Source organism: Canis lupus, chromosome 33, assembly GCF_011100685.1.
Source record: "Canis lupus familiaris isolate Mischka breed German Shepherd chromosome 33, alternate assembly UU_Cfam_GSD_1.0, whole genome shotgun sequence".
Taxonomy (NCBI): Eukaryota; Metazoa; Chordata; class Mammalia; order Carnivora; family Canidae; genus Canis; species Canis lupus.
Window position 1 is genome coordinate 7,625,993 of NC_049254.1, and position 18,065 is coordinate 7,644,057.

Genomic DNA, 18,065 nt, shown 5'->3' on the forward strand with positions numbered 1-18,065 from the left:
TTTGTTCTTAAACACTGCAGACTTTTACTTGTTGTGTAGTAACTTGTTGTGTTACTAAAATGCCAAGAAATGTACAATCATAGAATGTTAGAACTGGAAGGAGAATTAAGTGACCCATAGGCAATCTGTCTCCTTCAGGAATTGAAGTGAAGTAACTGCAGTCTACTAAAACATAAATATTTGGTCTTTGTCCTCAGTACACAGTTCCTAAAGTCTTTGGAATTGATTGTCTTGGAAGTGATGAGTATCTTTTGTATGTTAATGAATGACTGGAGGCTGGGGTCCCTAGATAGCTTCAGGCTGGAGGCTTGTTGCCAGAAAGACTAGACCTGGTTTAGAAGTTTGGAACTTTCAGCCTTACCTCCAGGAAGGGGAAAGGGGCACGAGACTGTGTCAATCACAAATGGCTAATGCTATTGGGTCCTAGAGTTGCGAATCCTGTATAATGGAACCTCCATAAAACCCCCTACATGAAGGGGTTTGGAGAACTTCCAGGTTGGTGAACATATTAAAGAGCTGGGAGGGTGGTACACCTGGATAAGGCATGGAAGTTCCATGCCCCTTCCCCTATATCTTGTTCTATGATCTCCTCCATTTGGCTCTTCCTGAGTTGTGTCCTTTGTAATAAACAGGTAATGGTAAGTAAAGATACTTCCTAAATTCTGTTAGTAGGTCTATTAAATGATCAAACCTGAAGCAGGGAGGTGGGTTTGAAACCCTTGACTTTGTAGTCAAGTCAGACAGAAGTATGGGTAATGTGGGGACCCAATGTTTGTCCCCAAACTTCACTAGCACCTGAAGTGAAGGCAATCACAGGACTGTTAACCTGTGGAATCTGAAACTAACTCTTGTTTGTTAGCGTCACAAATCAATTGGTATCACCCAGTTGGTATCAGGAAGAGAAAGAGCCTCTCAATCATACAGCCAACATGTGGTGAACTGGGACCTAAATTCGGGTCTTCTAAATCTACTGTTTCCATGTAGCACTTTATATGTGAGAGGAACGTCACCTGAACCCTCTGAGATGACAAAGTGCACAGCAGCTGCAGACGTAAACTCAGGTTGGGGAGTTGTTGTCCATGATGAGATGGGCGGGTGGCAAAGCAAAACAAATCTCTTCCCTGATTCTGTATCTTAACACTGATCTAGCATAAAACTTTTATTCTATCTGCCAGGGATTGCAAATTTTTATCCTGTACACTGTCAGAACAAAAATCTTCCAGAACAAAGCTTCCGAAGTGTTGAAGTCACTGTCGCTATCCACTGGGAGAGTGAAGCTGAAGCCATCAGTGACCACAATGAGGCTGCGTGTAAGGATGTATAACATGCTCAGGTCACTTCCAACCTTAAGTGAACGCTTTAGGCTGCTGGAGCCATCTGTCATCATGGAGGAAACGACACTCTCTGAAAGTGACCAAGCAAACCCAAGCATCTAGACAGTGAAACTACTGCCTTTGTGATCCTCTTTTTATACAATTCATGTTAAGTGTTGCTTATTCTGTTTCTTTCCTTTAATACTTGGTCCTCCCAGAGAGTCTCCTTCAATATATTTTGTTCAAGGCTAAGACTCAGGTAAAACTTGTTTATTATCATCAGGGATAATGGATTCGGTATTTTTTTCTGTCATTCAGTAGATTCTTACCTGAATGAGGTAAAGAATTCCACCCAGCATTCAGGATAATTCAAGATTATCATTGTTACTTATATCATAAATGTGACAAACTTTGGTAAAAGAAATTCTTTTACAATTTACCAAAGAGGGCATGGGGAGAAAATATTTACCTTCTGGAACAAAATGACTCCTAATGAACCCTGCAGTGAGTTGCTTATATATATATAATACTTTTGATCTGTGAATATTTTAATTTGTATTTGCTTATATTTTTATTTCTACTTAAGGATTTTGTGCCAGTTTAACCTCTGGAAAGGGATACTTTTTTTCTGTTCAAAAAAGAGCATGTTTTGTGACCAGAGGATTTAGCACTCTAAGAAATGGACAGTGAGACACAAAAAAGATGAGCTGGTTACTAGAGCCTCTGTGTATTTCTTTCTGGATCTTGATACATCTGTCCTTTTATTGATGAAGCGACTTTGAGACTCAAAAAATGGGAAGTTAGTCACAAACACCACTTATGGCTTTTGAAAAATCTAACTGCTCATGGAATTTCAAACACTTGAATTATGAATGGCTTCCTGAATAAAAAATGACCTCTACTAGAGTGGGAAGCACTCCCACTAAACGTAGGAGATATAGTCTTTGAATTGTTGTGTTCTGTTTTGTCATAAACTAGGCAAGTGCTATGAGTGCACTGAACTAAGGGACTATCAAATGTCATGTGACCTGTGACATACCCTTCTTATCCTACCCTAAAGAACACGTGAGGGTTTATATATATATATATAGAAATGGTTGTAAATGACTGTTGGATTCCTAGACAAGCTGAGAGCCTATTTCATCTATAGTATAATTGAGACCTTATAGGCTAATGGGAAAAAGTAAAGCGAAGAAGATACAGAAGAAAAGCAGTTCTCAGAGGACAGTGTTTTTAGTAGTGGTATAGTAATATCCCTAGATAGAGGTTGGACACGGAAAAATTATAAGATCTGGTTGACCTATTCTATATCCCAAAATTTATATTCAGATGAAAGTAAACTTCAAATAAGGGCCACTTTAAATTGGAAAAAAAAAAAAAAAAAGATAACTAAAGAACCTCATTTAGCCTGAGTGGAGTATATGTGGTTTCCTCAGTGATTTTAGTTTTCTTTCTTTTTTTTTTTTAATCTTTTTTTCGATTTTAGTTTTCTTTGCACTTTTTCAATCTTCTTGGGAATATAGCAACCAAAATTCCCTATAATTTTCCTGGAATGGCTATACCAAGAATGTGCAAACTTTACAAATTATGAGGATAAGACAGGCAGATATTGATGTTTGTCTGCCTACCCTAAAATCCTACCATTTATTGATTTAGACCTTAACCTCATGCATAGGTCAGGAAGTTTAGTGATAGAGATCAACTCAAAGTAGGTTAAGGGTCAAAGATAATTCAGTGGCTCAATTAGTTATAAAGTCCAAAGGCTGAGTTGGTTTTGGGTGGGGTAACTATATGTTTTAGTTTGCCTGAATTGGTTCTAATTTGTGCCTATTTTCCTGACTTATGTATTACTAGCAGTCCCTATTACTCTCAAGTGTCCTGGTTTAGGACATAAAATATATGATATACTAACTTTAGGCCTAGAGTTCAAAAGCAAGGAGTTCAAAGAATATGTTAGGATTATTTTTCTCTCCATGTTTCCTGGGTCTTTGTTCTGTGTTTGGCACCATCCTCAAATTGGATTACATGGCTGAACATTGGCATCCCCTCTCACCTGCCCTGCAACCTCCTTTCATTGAAGGCCCGCTGAGCCCAGAACCTGTGCGGCTCGGTTCCCTGTGACACAGAGTAAAGCAAGGGCAGGAAGAGGAAAGGACCAAAGAACTGGCACACCTTTATTGGTCATGTGCCCACAGGCATTGTGTTTGGGGATAATTGGGCCAGCCTGAGTCCCATGCCCACTGTGAAGTGGAGGAATGGGGGATGACCTAGTTGACAGGCTATCCTGGGGTGAAGAGTGGACAGTTACATTGAGGACAGGCTCATCAATCATTTCCCTTACTCTGATAAGCCTGTTAGGTCTTTGAGAAGAGTTTGAATGGGGTGGGTAAGGAAAAGCAAAAATTAATTATTCGGTGCTTTGGAAGTTTGGGAGCAAGTACAGGGACTGTAGGAGCCAAACAGTGACTTAACATAAAAAGATAATTTCAGGAAGGGGAGACTCAGAGTACTTGTTCTCATGATATTCCATGGAGCCAATTTTCCATGTTTCTTATTTATTTTGTGTGATAACAGTGCCCCATAGCCTTTTTTGCTTGTGGCATCTCATGTAGTTTCTTTGGGGAACCAACTATCCTGACCTTTAGATTTTCCTTCCTGGGTCTGAACTGACAGTTCAGAGCTCATTGTTTAATTGTTGGAGGTTTGGGTTGCTTTTTCTCTTACCCTTCCCACTTTGAAGTTTACCTGACCTCTTGTTTTCTGTTACCGACCAAGGAAGATTATTCTCAAACTCATTGCCTCATTCAAAAGAACTTGGCATTCTTTGCAAATGTTTGGGAAATCTGGACCCAAAGTATTAATTGCATCATACCAGCCTGGCAGCCACTGGAGCTCTCTGGTTCTGTGGAACCACTTTAATTCATCTGCCCAGCACCTCTAGCACCTGGCTCCTCGGATGAGGTCCAAGACAGAGATGCCAGGATTAGGTTCCATTCCTGGAGCGAAGATGGGGTGAAGGGGGACAGTTAGTAAGAGAAGAAATAGCTTCCTAGCTGCATTTTTAAAACAATGTGAAGTTATGACAATTTTGGAAGATATTTACAAAGTATATTTTTTTCAAAAAAGCAAAATTCATAATTCCCTAACCAATCAAAGATGTCTGTTTTCTCATGTTTTCTTATGCTCTTTAAGAATTTAAATAACTATAATTATAGTAAATGAAATTTCATCATGATTTTCATTTGTTACCCAATAATGCAGTCCTTACAATAATCGATTGCATAATATAGCATAAGTTACTAAGTTCTATTGGATTTCCAGCTTCTTTAAATTTTTAATATTGTAGTCATGCATGATTAATAAACTGGCATATTTATATACATGTTTTTTCCTTTCTTTTAAATTATTTCCTTAAGGTAAACTCTAAGGATTAGGATAAATGTGTCAGAAGTTATGGACATTTGTTTACATTCCTTGTATGTATTATTATAATGCCTTTAAAACATTGCAGTAATTTATAATGTCGCCAACATCTGGAGTGCCATAAACATTTTTTATATACTCATTTACTTTGGCATTTTATTTTTTAGTTATTTGTGTTGACCATTCATCAATTGAGCTATTGTTTTTTCTCATAAACTTATATGAATTCCTTTTATTATAGTTATTAGCTCTTTAATGATTACATTTGGTGAAAATATTTTCCCATAGTTTACCATTTTCCTCTCTTTTTAACATAATGAAACACTCACTCTGCATTTGATTCAAAATCTGCAAAAGATTGATGGAGCATTCAGCATTTTTTTGAGTTTATATGTCCTCATAGAGGCAGAGTATTTTTCATTTTGTGTTAAGGAATATGTTCAGGACAATGCAGAAACTTCTAAAATGAAGAACAGAAGCATAAATTTGCCAACCAAGGACAAATAAATCATGTATGACAGACAGACACATGACATCTTTAACTCTTCATTATATTGTACAGCAGACAGGTGGCCTTCCATGACAATGTTAAGTTTTCCTCTCGAGTGCATTTTCTCTGTGTCCATCCACCTTTTCTTAAAAATAAAACAGGGATCCCTGGGTGGCGCAGCGGTTTGGCGCCTGCCTTTGGCCCAGGGCGCGATCCTGGAGACCCGGGATCGAATCCCACATCGGGTTCCCGGTGCATGGAGCCTGCTTCTGTCTCTGCCTCTCTCTCTCTCTCTCTCACTGTGTGCCTATCATAAATAAAATTAAAAAAAAAATAAAAATAAAACACTAAATCTTGGGAGAGGAGAGAAATTTTATTAGCAATTATTTATTAAAACACACATACAAAACTCAGATTCAAAGTAGTGTTACATTTGCATCATCTATTACTTTATTTTACATACATGTAACCTGTTAAATGTGTATTTGAAAAAAAATATATAAAAGCTGCTGAAAATTATGAAGTAAGAAGGAAGGGAAAATAATCATAGGAGCAAAGAGAGTAGTACCCAAGAAACATGTCATATGGTCTTGTATTTTTGCTAGGAGTGGGCCTCAGATTAACCATAAACTTATACCCAAGATAAATAGGGAAACATCACACAAGTCACATATGTCTTAACAATTAAAGAAATCAATAAACCTACCTTGACAAAAACACAGTTATTCCAACACTACTTGAGATTGGCATTACATTTCCTTCAAAGCGTCCCCCTGGGTATATCATTTGGTAATGAGAGGGCCCACTATTTTGAATGAACAAAAAGGCTATTGCACTTGGAAGTGCAGCATGTTCACATCCATGCCAGTTTGCCGAGTGCACACCCTAAACAGTCATGTGTTATGTTCAGTACTGCTCCACAGTTCTACAACACTATGTATATACAAAGACAGGCCCTGGTACCACAGAAAATTTCAATATTACAAGTGGGCCGCTGAAGATGGTGCTGTTTTGTTTGTTTTAAAAAATATTAACGTGGTTTTCCTTAATTTTGGCTGTTGGGATTATTTTTCTGTTTTATTTGTTTGTTTTGGTAGGGGGCTTGCTTTTTTGTATTTAAAAAAATATTTATATATTCATTTCATTGATAATTTACATGAACTAAAATGAACCCATTTTAAGTGTTAATTAGATGTTTTAACAAATGTATACACCTGTGAAACCACTACCCTTGAAAGATTAAGCACTTTTTCATCAGCCTATAACATTCCCTCATGCTCCTCCCCAGTTAAATCCTCTGCCATCCCCAGTCCCAAATAACTACTGGTCTGCATTCTATTACCAGGCATTTAGTCTTGCATGTTCCAGAAGGCCATAAATGGAATCATGTCGTCTTTTGAGCCTGGCTTCTTTCAGTCACCATAGTATTTCTGAGATTCATTCATTCATGCTGTATCAGTGGTTTGCTTCTTTTTATTGTAGTAGTATTCAGGTTTTTTTGATAAATCACATTTTGTTGACGTTTTCACCAATTGACGGGCATTTGGTAATAAGTTTTGAAAACAGGGAATAAAGCTGATATAAATATTTTTTTTTAAAGATTTATTTGAGAGAGAGAGAGTGGGAAAGAGAAGTAGGGGCAGAAGGAGAGGGTGAGAGCATCTCCAGCAGACTGTGCTGAGTGTGGAGCCTGAAGGGGGCCCAAATCCACGACTCCGAGATCATGACTGGAGCCAAAACTAAGAGTTGGTCACTTAACTGACTGTGCCACCCAAGTGTCTTTGGGTACATATATAAATATTCTTGTATAAGTCTCAGTGTTTTCTTTTCTCTTGAAAACACCTAGTAGTGGAATTGCTGAGTCATAGACTAAGTGTATATTTCACATTATAAGAAACTGATAAATGGTTTTCCAAGGTGGTTGTACCATTGTGTACTCCCAATAGCAATATATGAACTTGGAAATTAGTTTTAAAGTTCTTATTTGTGAATTATTTCAAAACTGGAAATAGGATGTACATCTTTCTTGCTACTGATCATGTGTCTGAAAAGTCCCATTGCTTAATATGGTAACCCTTTATTTTAATGAAGAAGAAGAAAAAAAGAAAAGAAAAGCAGAGTGGTATGATTTGATGCTGTTATCACTTACAAACTACATTTCCCAGACAACTGTAGTCCAATTCTTATCTTCTTCCAGTACAGCTTTGTTACACGTGGAAGTATGACATTGATAATTTGCTGAACTTTGATAGAAGCTGCTATGCAACCATGTTGTAACAATTGAGACCTTCTGGACCTTTGCAATGACAAAAAAAGAAAAAAAAGGTTGGTTCTTCTGGCCACAGTACTTATCAAGCAGTTCAGATTAGGGAAGCATTCTGGACCGGGAGTTATGGTCCCAACTACAAGTTATATGACTAAAGGCCATACTTGCCTCTCTGGGCAGAAGCCTGCCTCTACCTTTTTAAAGGTATGGGCAGAATTAGGTGAACTCTAAATCCCCACCACCACCACCCCAGCTCTAAAATTTTGTGACTTTTAATGCAGGATGAAATGTTTTTTAAATTAGCATAAAATATTTTCCCATCTAGGTATGACATGGTATATTTTACTTAAAAAAAAAAAGAAATAAAGTAAAGCATACCACAGATGGAGCCCAAGTGCCCTTTGACCAATTTTTACCAAATCCAGGCTTTTCTTCCCTTCCCTCCCTGTCTCCTCACATTTAATCACTCTAGTAAGTTTGGTGTGGACCTTCCAGATTTTGAGAACTATGCATACATAAGCTTATGTACTCACAGAAATTCATACTCTTGTGCTCCCCCCACCCCTTTTTTTCTATAAATGGTTTAGGGAACTAATTCAGTAGTCCCCAAGACCACCCTCTAGGTACAGTGATTCACTAGGAGCACTCATACGACTCAGCATAGAATTGTATTCATGGCTATGATTTATTATAGCAGAACATGATATAGCAAACTTAGAGAAGAAAAAAAGTCCCATGGGCTGAAGTCAGGAGGACACCAGGCACAAGTTTCCAAAAAATCTCTTCCAGGGCAATCACATGGATGCGCTTAATTCCTCCACAGTGAATTGGGACAACACTTATGAAACGTTGTCTACTATGACCCATTAGAGACTCAGTGCCCAGGGCTTTTATTCGGAGCTGGTCACAAAGGCACCCTCTGACTGGTATATCCCCAAATTCCAGACTCCCAGAAAGCAAGCAGGTGTTCGGCATAAACTGCATTGGTTGTACAATTTGGGTTCAATGCACCATTCATATCAAAGAATAGTGGGAATGCTCCTGAAAGCCAAGTCCCTAGACCCTAGCCATAGGCCAATCATGCAAGCAGTCCTGTCCAGGGATAGCAGTTTCGGTTTGTATGTTAACTCTTTCCTGTGTAGTAACATAACTTTCTGAAACTTGCTTTTTTTTCATTTAACAGAGTGTTTTTGAAGTCTGTGTATGTTTCTTTTAATTGCTGTATAATTTTTTTTTCCTGAAAATAACACAGTAGGGAATATCTGTGTTCTCATGTGCCAGGGTTTCTCTGGTACCTTAGAAATAGAATTGCTGGGTCATAGAGTTTTGGCTCTTTTAGATGTTAATGAATATTACCATACGACTCTTTAGATAGTTTGCATCAATTTCTGCCCCCACAACAAGGCGTGAATTTCTGTATTGCCACACCCTTTTCTAGAAAATGTTTTGAAACTTCTTTTAATCAAACTAATTTGTGCAAATTGGCATCTCATTGCTTTACTTTGCACCTTTTGTAATAAGTGAGTTTTTCCTTCATTGAAATGGCTTTTTAAAAAATGCCCTTTAATTTGTCATTTATGTGGAGGGACTAAAAGCAAGATCATTGGCATAAATGGTAGAGATGTGAGAGCCTCTTAGTATCCGGACTATGATTTGACATGCATGATTTCTAGAACCTGACATCTGGGTTTCTTAAAAGAACTGGGAAAAAACCTGCTCTTAGTCAAATGAAAAGTTGTGAGATCTCCTTGTACGTCTTGTGCCATTAGTCTTTCAACCAAAGCTCTGACAGAGGCACAGGTGTAATTTGGCACTGTCTCCAGGAGATACAAATAAAGAAAAGTGAACAATTTCAAATTTCTCAGAGATAAAATTCTATACTGCTAGGAACTCACCAGGGATGGCTGCTTCATATTTCTGGAAGCTTACCCTAAAGAATGGTAGGGAACTTAGTATTCTTTTATTCAAGAAATATATATCAAATACCTAGGTGGTGCCAGCCTCTAGGTACATAAAATCTAGAAAGAAGTGCCTACAAGGAGCAATTTCTCTAAATAGGGGTTGGATACAGAGCCCCATGGTAAGCCCCAAACATTTTAGGGTCTCAGTGGATACACAGCTGGTGTGACAAACTGAAGTATTTTGCTTAGCTTGTGCTGAGAATGACTCCCTTAAAGTTACAGAGTAAAAATATCATCCCCCACCCCCCCAACCCCCGTCATTATCTTTGCATGGAGTGGCAGCTTCATTTGTTTACACAAACAGATCTTCACGTTTGGCCAATGGAAGGGAGGGTGACTTGACCAGCTGGCTCCTAGTGGGAGTGTCCCCTTCTGTTTGGAGTTCTCTTTATTTAGCAACTGCTGCCACAACACAGCTGATTTTCCGGGAGGGACATAACTTAAAATCCTCACCCCAGGGCAGCCCCGGTGGCTCAGCAGTTTAGCGCTGCCTTCAGCCCAGGGAGTGATCCTGGAGACCCAGGATCGAGTCCCACGTTGGGCTCCCTGCATGGAGCCTGCTTCTCCCTCTGCCTGTGTCTCTGCCTCTTTCTCTCTGTGGGTCTCATGAATAAATAAAAATCCCCCCCCCAAAAAAAAAATCCTCACCTCAGGAGGAACTCATGTCCTTTCTCTTGTTCCCCAGGGGGTTGTAGAGATGATTGAAAAACTTTCAAAATGATTTAGACTAACTACTGACAGCATGATGGAACAGGTTTTATCCAACTTGCTACAAGGCTCATAGTCTTTATCCCGCTTTCCATCCAGTCTGAGAATCTACCTTTTTCATTCTTAGAATCTTCCCCTTCTATTTGAAGAGTTCTAGCCACACAAACTTTCAGGGAGAAAGAAATGGTATGTAAGTGAGTTGACTGTCTTTCTCAAAACCACAGTTCGAATCTACCCCTTCTTCAGAAGCCCATAAACAAGGAAGGTAACCTTTGAACTAGTGCGTCAGTTCTCTCCTTGCTACGGGTGGGTCAAAGGTACTTCCTTACACTGTTTTGCCCCTCTTCACATGTTTCCAATATTTCTGATTCAAGACTATTCTTGGTATTCTTCGCAAACCAGATTCACCTGCACATAGGACAGCTGGCCAGGTAAGCACAAAGTTCAGTTTTCTGACTCAGTAGCTTTCTAAACTCTACACAAAAAAAAGAGGGTAAGATGTTTTCCAATAGCATTTTATTTTATTTTATTTTAGTCCAATAGCATTTTAAAGGTGAAATTAGAGACTCCTTAGAACAATCTTCTTAATGGTTTGATTGATGCTTATCCCAATATATGTGACCATAAGTATTTAAAAAGTGATAATTATATAACTTAGCCTTTTTGGCTTCGCTAATGAAAGGCAGCAGTACCTAAAATCAGCGTCTACATGTGCAGTGGGAGAAACCATGTTCTCCACAGACGTGGTAACTAGTTCAATCAGGTTATCACTCCCTGGCCAGTTATCACCTGAATTTATTGGAAGCCTAAGTACAGAGACCTGTGGCACATTACAGAAATGGTAATAAGTATTTCATTGACTCAACAGTTAACTCATTGAGTGCCTATTGTTCACTGAGGTAATCAATGCCAGATGCATTGATGAAGGAGAGAGAGAGAATACAATCACAGCCTTCAAGTTGGGTGGAGGAGAGCACAGTGGTGAACAAGATACTCAAAGACAGAATCATACGTAAGGACACAGAACAATCACATGAGATTTCATAAGGGACCAAAAGTCTAGATGTCAAATGTCTGGTACAAAAAGTCAGAGTTATAATGTAATCTTTATGGTCAATAAGACCACGGAACGTTACCATTTATCCCTTCCTCCCCCACAAAAAAGTCCTAGTGATACCAAGAGTTGGCATTATCTTATACAGCTAAATGTTTGCATAATCTACCATTCAGTAATCCATGTATTAGCATCTAACAAGTGATACTCATTTTTTTGAAAAAAGATTTTATTTATTTGAGAGAGAGAGCAGGAGCATGAGCAGGGGAGGGGCAGAGGAGCAGGGAGTCAGACGTGGGACTCAATCCCTGGAGTCCACGATCATGACTTGAGCTAAAGGCAGATGCTTAACCACCTGAACCACCCAGGCGTCCCAAGAGATACTCTTGTACACAAGACACACTAAAGGATGTTTATGGAGGCACACAGCAGGAACTGGAAACTATTTAAATATACTTTGATAGGGTATCCCTGGGTGGCTCAGCGGTTTGGCACCTGCCTTTGGCCCAGGGCGCGATCCTGGAGACCCGGGATCGAGTCTCACATCGGGCTCCCAGTGCATGGAGCCTGCTTCTCCCTCTGCCTGTGTCTCTGCCTCTCTCTCTCTCTCTGTGACTATCATAAATAAAAAAATTAAAAAAATATATACTTTGATAGAACAGATTTTAAAAATTTGTGGGTGGATCCCTGGGTGGTTCAGTGGTTCAGCGCCTGCCTTTGGCCCAGGACGTGGTCCTGGAGTCCTGGGATCGAGTCCCGCATTGGGCTCCCTGCGTGGAGCCTGGTTCTCCCTCTGCCTGAGTCTCTGCCTATCATGAATAAATAAATAAAATATTAAAAAAAAATTTTGTGGTATACTCTCCCAAAGGAATATTATTCAGCAATGAAAACAAATGAATTCCAGCTACTTGTAGCAATATGGATATCTCAGTAACATAATACTGAGTGCAAAAATTGTTCCAGAAAACCGCAGAGATGATACTCTACATAATGCCTATCAACAAAACTGACAACATATCCTATAGGCCCATATATATGATTAAACTCTATAGAAGCTTTAAAAACAAAAAAAACCCATGCAATATTAAACATAAAGTTCAGGAGAGAGGCCTGGGGACCACCTTGGGGAGAGGCACACAGGAAGACATGATTTATTGGGAATGTTCTAATACTTGGGTTAGGTAATGAGTTCCTGCTGTTCATTATGCTCTTAATTTTTAAAATGTGATTGTTTTGTAGGATCAAGGATGAGGAAAGATTACTGAAGTTTTGGGGGGCAATTTAGTATTAAGCTGAAACAAGGAAATGAACTGGATATGGTTTTGGTTATTAAAGTTGTTTATAATCTGGAGGGGCAATTTGACACATTCAGCTGCTTCTCTAAACCTGCTCTATGACCTATAAATAAACCCAAGTGTCCTTGATTTCAAGCTTAATCACATTGTAAGCCTGTATCTGCGATAGTGGGAGGTGAGATCTTTTATAAAGTTCTTCATTAGGGACACCTGGGTGGCTCAGCTCAGCGTGTAATCCTGAGGTACCGGGATCAAGTCCTGCATTGGGCTCCCAGCGGGGAGCCCTCTGCCTCTATGTCTCTCATGAACAAATAAATAAAATCTTTTAAAAAATTGTTCATTAAAATTTTTAAAATGTATTTTTTCTGGAGAATCCTGGGGAAATACTTTAAAGTTACTTAGACATCCTTCTTGCCTCATGTCACCTGAACCTCTGATCTGGCTTCCAAATGACGTTTTACTCACCCATTTCTCACTTCTTGCCTTGTGCAGCAACTACTGATCCTTTGACCTGAAGAGGATTACCGACCGCCCCATCTCTCAATTTCCACAGTGGTAGCTGGGAACAGGTTTTAATATTGAACAGGACTTAAGGCATTTGGGGATGAAGCATGAAGGGATTTCAACATAAAGAACCTCAAGCTGCTTTCAGAGTCCAAATGCACCAGCCCCTCCACAAGACCATACTATGGGTGCCTCTTTCCTAGTTTCTAGCCAGTCGCAGTGTAAGAAGGAGCAGGGTACTTCGGCGGGACTTGAGGGAGTGCCCCTTTCCTGGGAACCTAAAGAGAAGAAATTGTTTCCCCTTATTTCAGGCTAAGGTTCCTCTCCTTGTCTCCTGCCCCAGGATCTATCCTCTTTTTAGAAAGACTGACAGTGGTATAATTTGATGTGGGGAACAAAGGCAGAAGAAAAATTATTAAATTTCCTTACTACCTACAGCCCATCGACAAGTCCTTGAAACAGGCAGAGTGACATTCCTGCAGGGACTCAACCGCCTTGATGCTCATACTTTGCTAAGGGCAGAAGGCAAGCTTAGCCGGATCCCCAGGGCCCTGTAAGCCTACTTTAGCACATAAACATTCCTTTGGAAATTCCCTTTATTTCTACCCCCCAAGACACATCTTGGCGATCACTGCCCAAGCACATGGCCCACTGATATACATCTGAAGGGTCTCATGGCTAAAGTTTTATTAGATGGTAATAAATGACCTTTCCCCAACAGTAGCTACCCTCCTCAAGGTCCTGGAAAAATTGCTTCCAAAATTTGAGACTTACATGATCTCTAACACCTTCCCAACCTCAAAGTATGTAAGGGGCCACTCATAACCCGAGGGCAGCTTTCTGCCCTCGGGTCCTCTTCCCCTGCTTTCATAAGAATTCCCTTGGCTTCAAACCCTAACATCTTTTCCTGCATCATAACTCACTTCCTTCAGGGGATATTTTACCTCCCTCCGTATCTGTGTGCTTTTATCCAATCTCAAACCATCTCAAAGACATTAGAATATTATTACTGGACAATTGCACAATCCCGTAAGTCTGGATTATTCAGTTCTAAATAACAAGTCGTGAAGAACAAAAAACAGCCTTTGGAGAAAGTCAGGAAATTTTTTTTTTTTTTTTCACTCCTTCATTCCTCTGCTCTTCAACCCCTGCAAAGCAATTGCTCAGAGGGCAACACACGCAGCGTTGGAAAATATAATTCAGAGGCAGAGAGCATTCCGAAGTCATATATATTTCACTCTCAAACGGAATTTTTCACTTTTAACTGAAAAAAAAAAAAAAAAAAAAAAAAAAGAAGAAGAAAAAAAGGCACCAGTCTATTCATAGTACTGAAAGAACCTAAGTCGTCTCCCTGGATTCATTTCATTTTGCCCCAAGTCCGCCAGGCAGGACCTGGAGCACCGGAGGCCTCGAGCTCGTCCTGCCTTCCGCTCAGCGCCTGGCGCGAGCCAAGGGTTCCCGGCCACCCTGAGGCCCGCAGAGCCTCCCCAGCGACTCCCAACCCCCTCCGCGACCCAGCCTGGGCTGAGCCGGGGCGCTCCGCAGCAAAACGCCCACCGAAAACGAGCGCTTTAGGGGGTCTCCGGGTGGCGCCGCCTTCGGCCCAGGGCGTGATCCCGGAGACCCGGGATCGAGTCCCGCGTCGGGCTCCCTGCATGGAGCCTGCTTCTCCCTCTGCCTCTCTCTCGCTGTCTCTCATGAATAAATAATTAAAAAAAATAAAATTAAAAAAAAAGATAAATAAAACGAACGCCTTAGATAAGAAGAGAGGAGAGCCCATTGGGCAACGCTGCCTTATTCTCCAAAAAGGCCTCCGCAATTCTTAGCGGCCTTAGTTTTGCACTTTCCCTTTCGCACACGCCCAGGTCCGCCCGGCCCCGCCAACGCTCCAGGAAACTCCTTGCTCTCAAACCCATCATCCCCATCCCCATCATCTTCCCCATCATCCCCATTCCCTTCCCCATCATCATCTCCATCATCCCCATCCCCATCATCCCCGTCCCCTTCCCCATCATCCCCATCATCCCCATCATCTTCCCCATCATCCCCGTCCCCTTCCCCATCATCCCCATTCCCTTCCCCATCCCCATCATCATCTCCATCATCCCCATTCCCATCATCCCCATCCTCCTCATCCCCGTCCCCTTCCCCATCATCCCCATTCCCTTCCCCATCATCATCTCCATCCCCTTCCTCATCATCCCCATCCCCTTCCCCATCATCCCCATTCCCTTCCCCATCCCCATCATCATCTCCATCATCCCCATTCCCATCATCCCCGTCCCCTTCCCCATCATCCCCATCCCCTTCCCCATCATCTTCCCCATCATCCCCGTCCCCTTCCCCATCATCCCCATTCCCTTCCCCATCCCCATCATCATCTCCATCATCCCCATTCCCATCATCCCCGTCCCCTTCCCCATCATCCCCATCCCCTTCCCCATCATCTTCCCCATCATCCCCGTCCCCTTCCCCATCATCCCCATTCCCTTCCCCATCCCCATCATCATCTCCATCATCCCCATTCCCATCATCCCCGTCCCCTTCCCCATCATCCCCATCCCCTTCCCCATCATCTTCCCATCATCCCCGTCCCCATCCCCATCATCCCCATCCCCATCATCTTCCCCATCATCCCCGTCCCCTTCCCCATCATCCCCATTCCCTTCCCCATCCCCATCATCATCTCCATCATCCCCATTCCCATCATCCCCATCCTCATCCCCGTCCCCTTCCCCATCATCCCCATTCCCTTCCCCATCATCATCTCCATCCCCTTCTTCATCATCCCCATTCCCATCATCCCCATCCTCATCATCCCCGTCCCCTTCCCCATCATCCCCATTCCCTTCCCCATCATCATCTCCATCCCCTTCCTCATCATCCCCATCCCCTTCCCCATCATCCCCATCCCCATCCCGGTGCTCGAAGCAGCGTCGCGGTGCCCAGCAAGGAAGGAAGGACGGAGAAACGCATTCGTTTTTTTCAGGACACGACTAAGAGAATGACAATGATCACAAAACCCCCCCAAAACAAAAAAAACCCCACCCCACCCAAATCTGGACAAACGCCCCACTTTGACCCGGGTCCGCGCCCACAAGCGCAACGCACGCCCCACCCACGGGCGAGAGACACGAAAGCCGAGCTTTCAGGAACACCGGAAGTGCCTGGTCACGCCTTGCGCATGCGCGCCCCCGGCCGGCTCCGCCGTCCAGTGAGAAGGCGGAGACTCCGGCCGACGCATGCGCGAGCGCCGTCAGCGCCGCGCCACCGCCGCTGCGCATGCGTGCTGGGTTGGCCGTCGGCCGGGAGGCGGAGCGAAAGGGCAGTTCCCCCCCCTCCGCTCTTGTAGCGCCCGCCCCTCTTCTTCCCCCACCTGCCACGTACTGGGCCGACATCGCGCTAGGCTCGGTGGGTCGGTGCGATTGGCCGGGGCCCGCGCGAGCCGGCTGGTGGGGTGCGGCGGCGCGAGCGGAGGGCAGCCGAGTGGGCCGCGACCGCAGCCTCCGCGCGACGGCCCAGCGCCCCGGCCCGGCCGGCGGACACCCGCGGACAGGCGGCCGCAGCGGCCTCGGCAACCGGTATGGCCGCCGGGGGGGGCCGGGGACGGGGCCGGGGCCGGGGGCGCGGCCGCTCTGGGCGAGGCGGGCGGGAGACGGCGCAGCGCCGGGAGGGCCTCGCTGGAGCCGGCGGCGGCCCGGGGCGGGGGTTCGGGGCGGGGCGGCGGGTGCTGCGCTCCGCGGGGTCGCGGGGTCGCGGTCGCGGTCGGGGTCGCCGTCGGGGTCGGGGTCCGGCAGCCCGTGGACCCCGGAGCGGCCCGGGCGGCCGGCGGCGAGCGCCTCCCCCGCGGGGCCCTGGCGGGGGGCGCCCGGGGGTCACCCGGGGGTCACCCGGGAGGACCTGGCCCCTCAGCCGGGTCGCGGCTTAGCCAGCGCCGTCCGGAGGCCCAGCCCAGTTTTGCAGCGATGCTGCTGCTCTGATAGCGAACTTGTAAGTTTACTTTACCGTGAGCCGCGCCGAGTTATTGTAGATGCACGGTACCGTGTCATCATCACGAAGATCCTTTAAATTAGACGTTCTCATTTTGCACACGATGAAAGTGAGGCTTGGGGAGGTACCTGCCTAAGGTCACGGGTGGGAGTTTTTACCATCTTCCTGGTCCGGCAGGGTTTGTGGCTCCTTGGATTCCTCGGACTCCTCAACGATTGGTTTTGCTTAGAATTTCTTGAAACGGCTCCGCGTGGAGGTGCCCAAGCAGGCCCCTCCGAATTCGAGCGGGCTCTGCCCCCGGGGAGAGGGGAGCTGAGCCTAGACGCGGGTTCAGGGCGCGGGCCTCGTGCGCCTCTGGGCAGGTCGCTTTATTCTTCAGGGCTTAGAAGCGCTGATGCCGTTGGAGGGCCTCGTGGGTCGGTGGCTGTGTCGTTGGTGCACCTCGGAGTGGGGTCCGGACCGGATGGGAGAAGACCGTGCTGTCAGGACCTCACCTGGCAGCTGGGAGTTCATACCTGTTTCTACCTGGCGAGCTGGAGTTTGAGAAAAAACAGACTTGAAGACTGTTCCACAAGGAAATGTGGGAATGGGATTTCCCCAGAAAGGGAAAATTTTGTGGCGTCCTTAGCTTTGTGATGATTGTGTGCGTGTCTTGAGATGGCTGCACAGACTGGGGACAGCTTTATGAAAGAAGCCCTGGTTCCTGGACGCAGGGAGTTTACAGCGCATGGGAAACACCCAGGAGTAAGGGAATTTGCAGGCAAACATGGTGGAAACAAAGTAAAATAGAATAATATTTTCGGATCCATTGGAAATGTACCTTGAACAGTCCCCCTGAAATTAAAAAGACGTACTGTTCATTACATTCAGTATTGGAAATTTTTTTTTTTTAAGATTTTATTTATTTATTCAGAGAGAGAGAGAGGCAGACACACAGGCAGAGGGAGAAGCAGGCTCCATTCAGGGAGCCCGGCGTGGGACTCAATCCCGGGACCCCAGGATCATGCCCTGGGCTGAAGGCAGGTGCTAAACTGCTGAGCCCCTGGGGCTGCCCAGTATTG

At 43.9% G+C, this 18,065-nt stretch overlaps 2 protein-coding genes and 1 long non-coding RNA gene across 7 annotated transcripts in view; 2 read left to right on the forward strand and 1 right to left on the reverse strand.

The window, feature by feature from the left end:
- ADGRG7 (adhesion G protein-coupled receptor G7) overlaps positions 1-2,249 on the forward strand; it is a 66,618-nt gene extending 64,369 nt beyond the window's left edge. For all 3 annotated transcript variants that reach the window (XM_038582662.1, XM_038582663.1, XM_038582664.1), the window contains one exon: positions 1,176-2,249. In XM_038582662.1, coding sequence (XP_038438590.1) covers positions 1,176-1,436 — 261 coding nt within the window. In that variant the 3' untranslated portion in view covers positions 1,437-2,249. The remainder of the gene's footprint in view (positions 1-1,175) is intronic.
- A 2,230-nt stretch (positions 2,250-4,479) lies between these two features.
- On the reverse strand, positions 4,480-17,483 carry LOC119867315. Of its 2 annotated transcripts, none has more exons than XR_005383210.1 (4): positions 17,020-17,483; positions 7,376-7,522; positions 6,569-6,801; positions 4,480-5,533 (listed from the first exon to the last, which is right to left on the reverse strand). It is a non-coding gene; the product is annotated as an uncharacterized LOC119867315 (long non-coding RNA). The 2 variants fall into 2 exon arrangements; XR_005383211.1 differs by having other exon boundaries at positions 4,481-5,533; positions 6,569-6,695; positions 17,020-17,463.
- The window catches only part of TFG (trafficking from ER to golgi regulator), a 29,583-nt gene continuing 27,845 nt past the window's right edge, over positions 16,328-18,065 (forward strand). The window contains exon 1 of one of the 2 annotated variants that reach the window (XM_038582669.1): positions 16,328-16,425. The gene's annotated coding sequence lies outside the window, so the exon portion shown is untranslated. Of the gene's footprint in view, positions 16,426-16,467; positions 16,596-18,065 lie in introns of those variants that run through there. The other variant, XM_038582668.1, reaches the window with a different exon arrangement.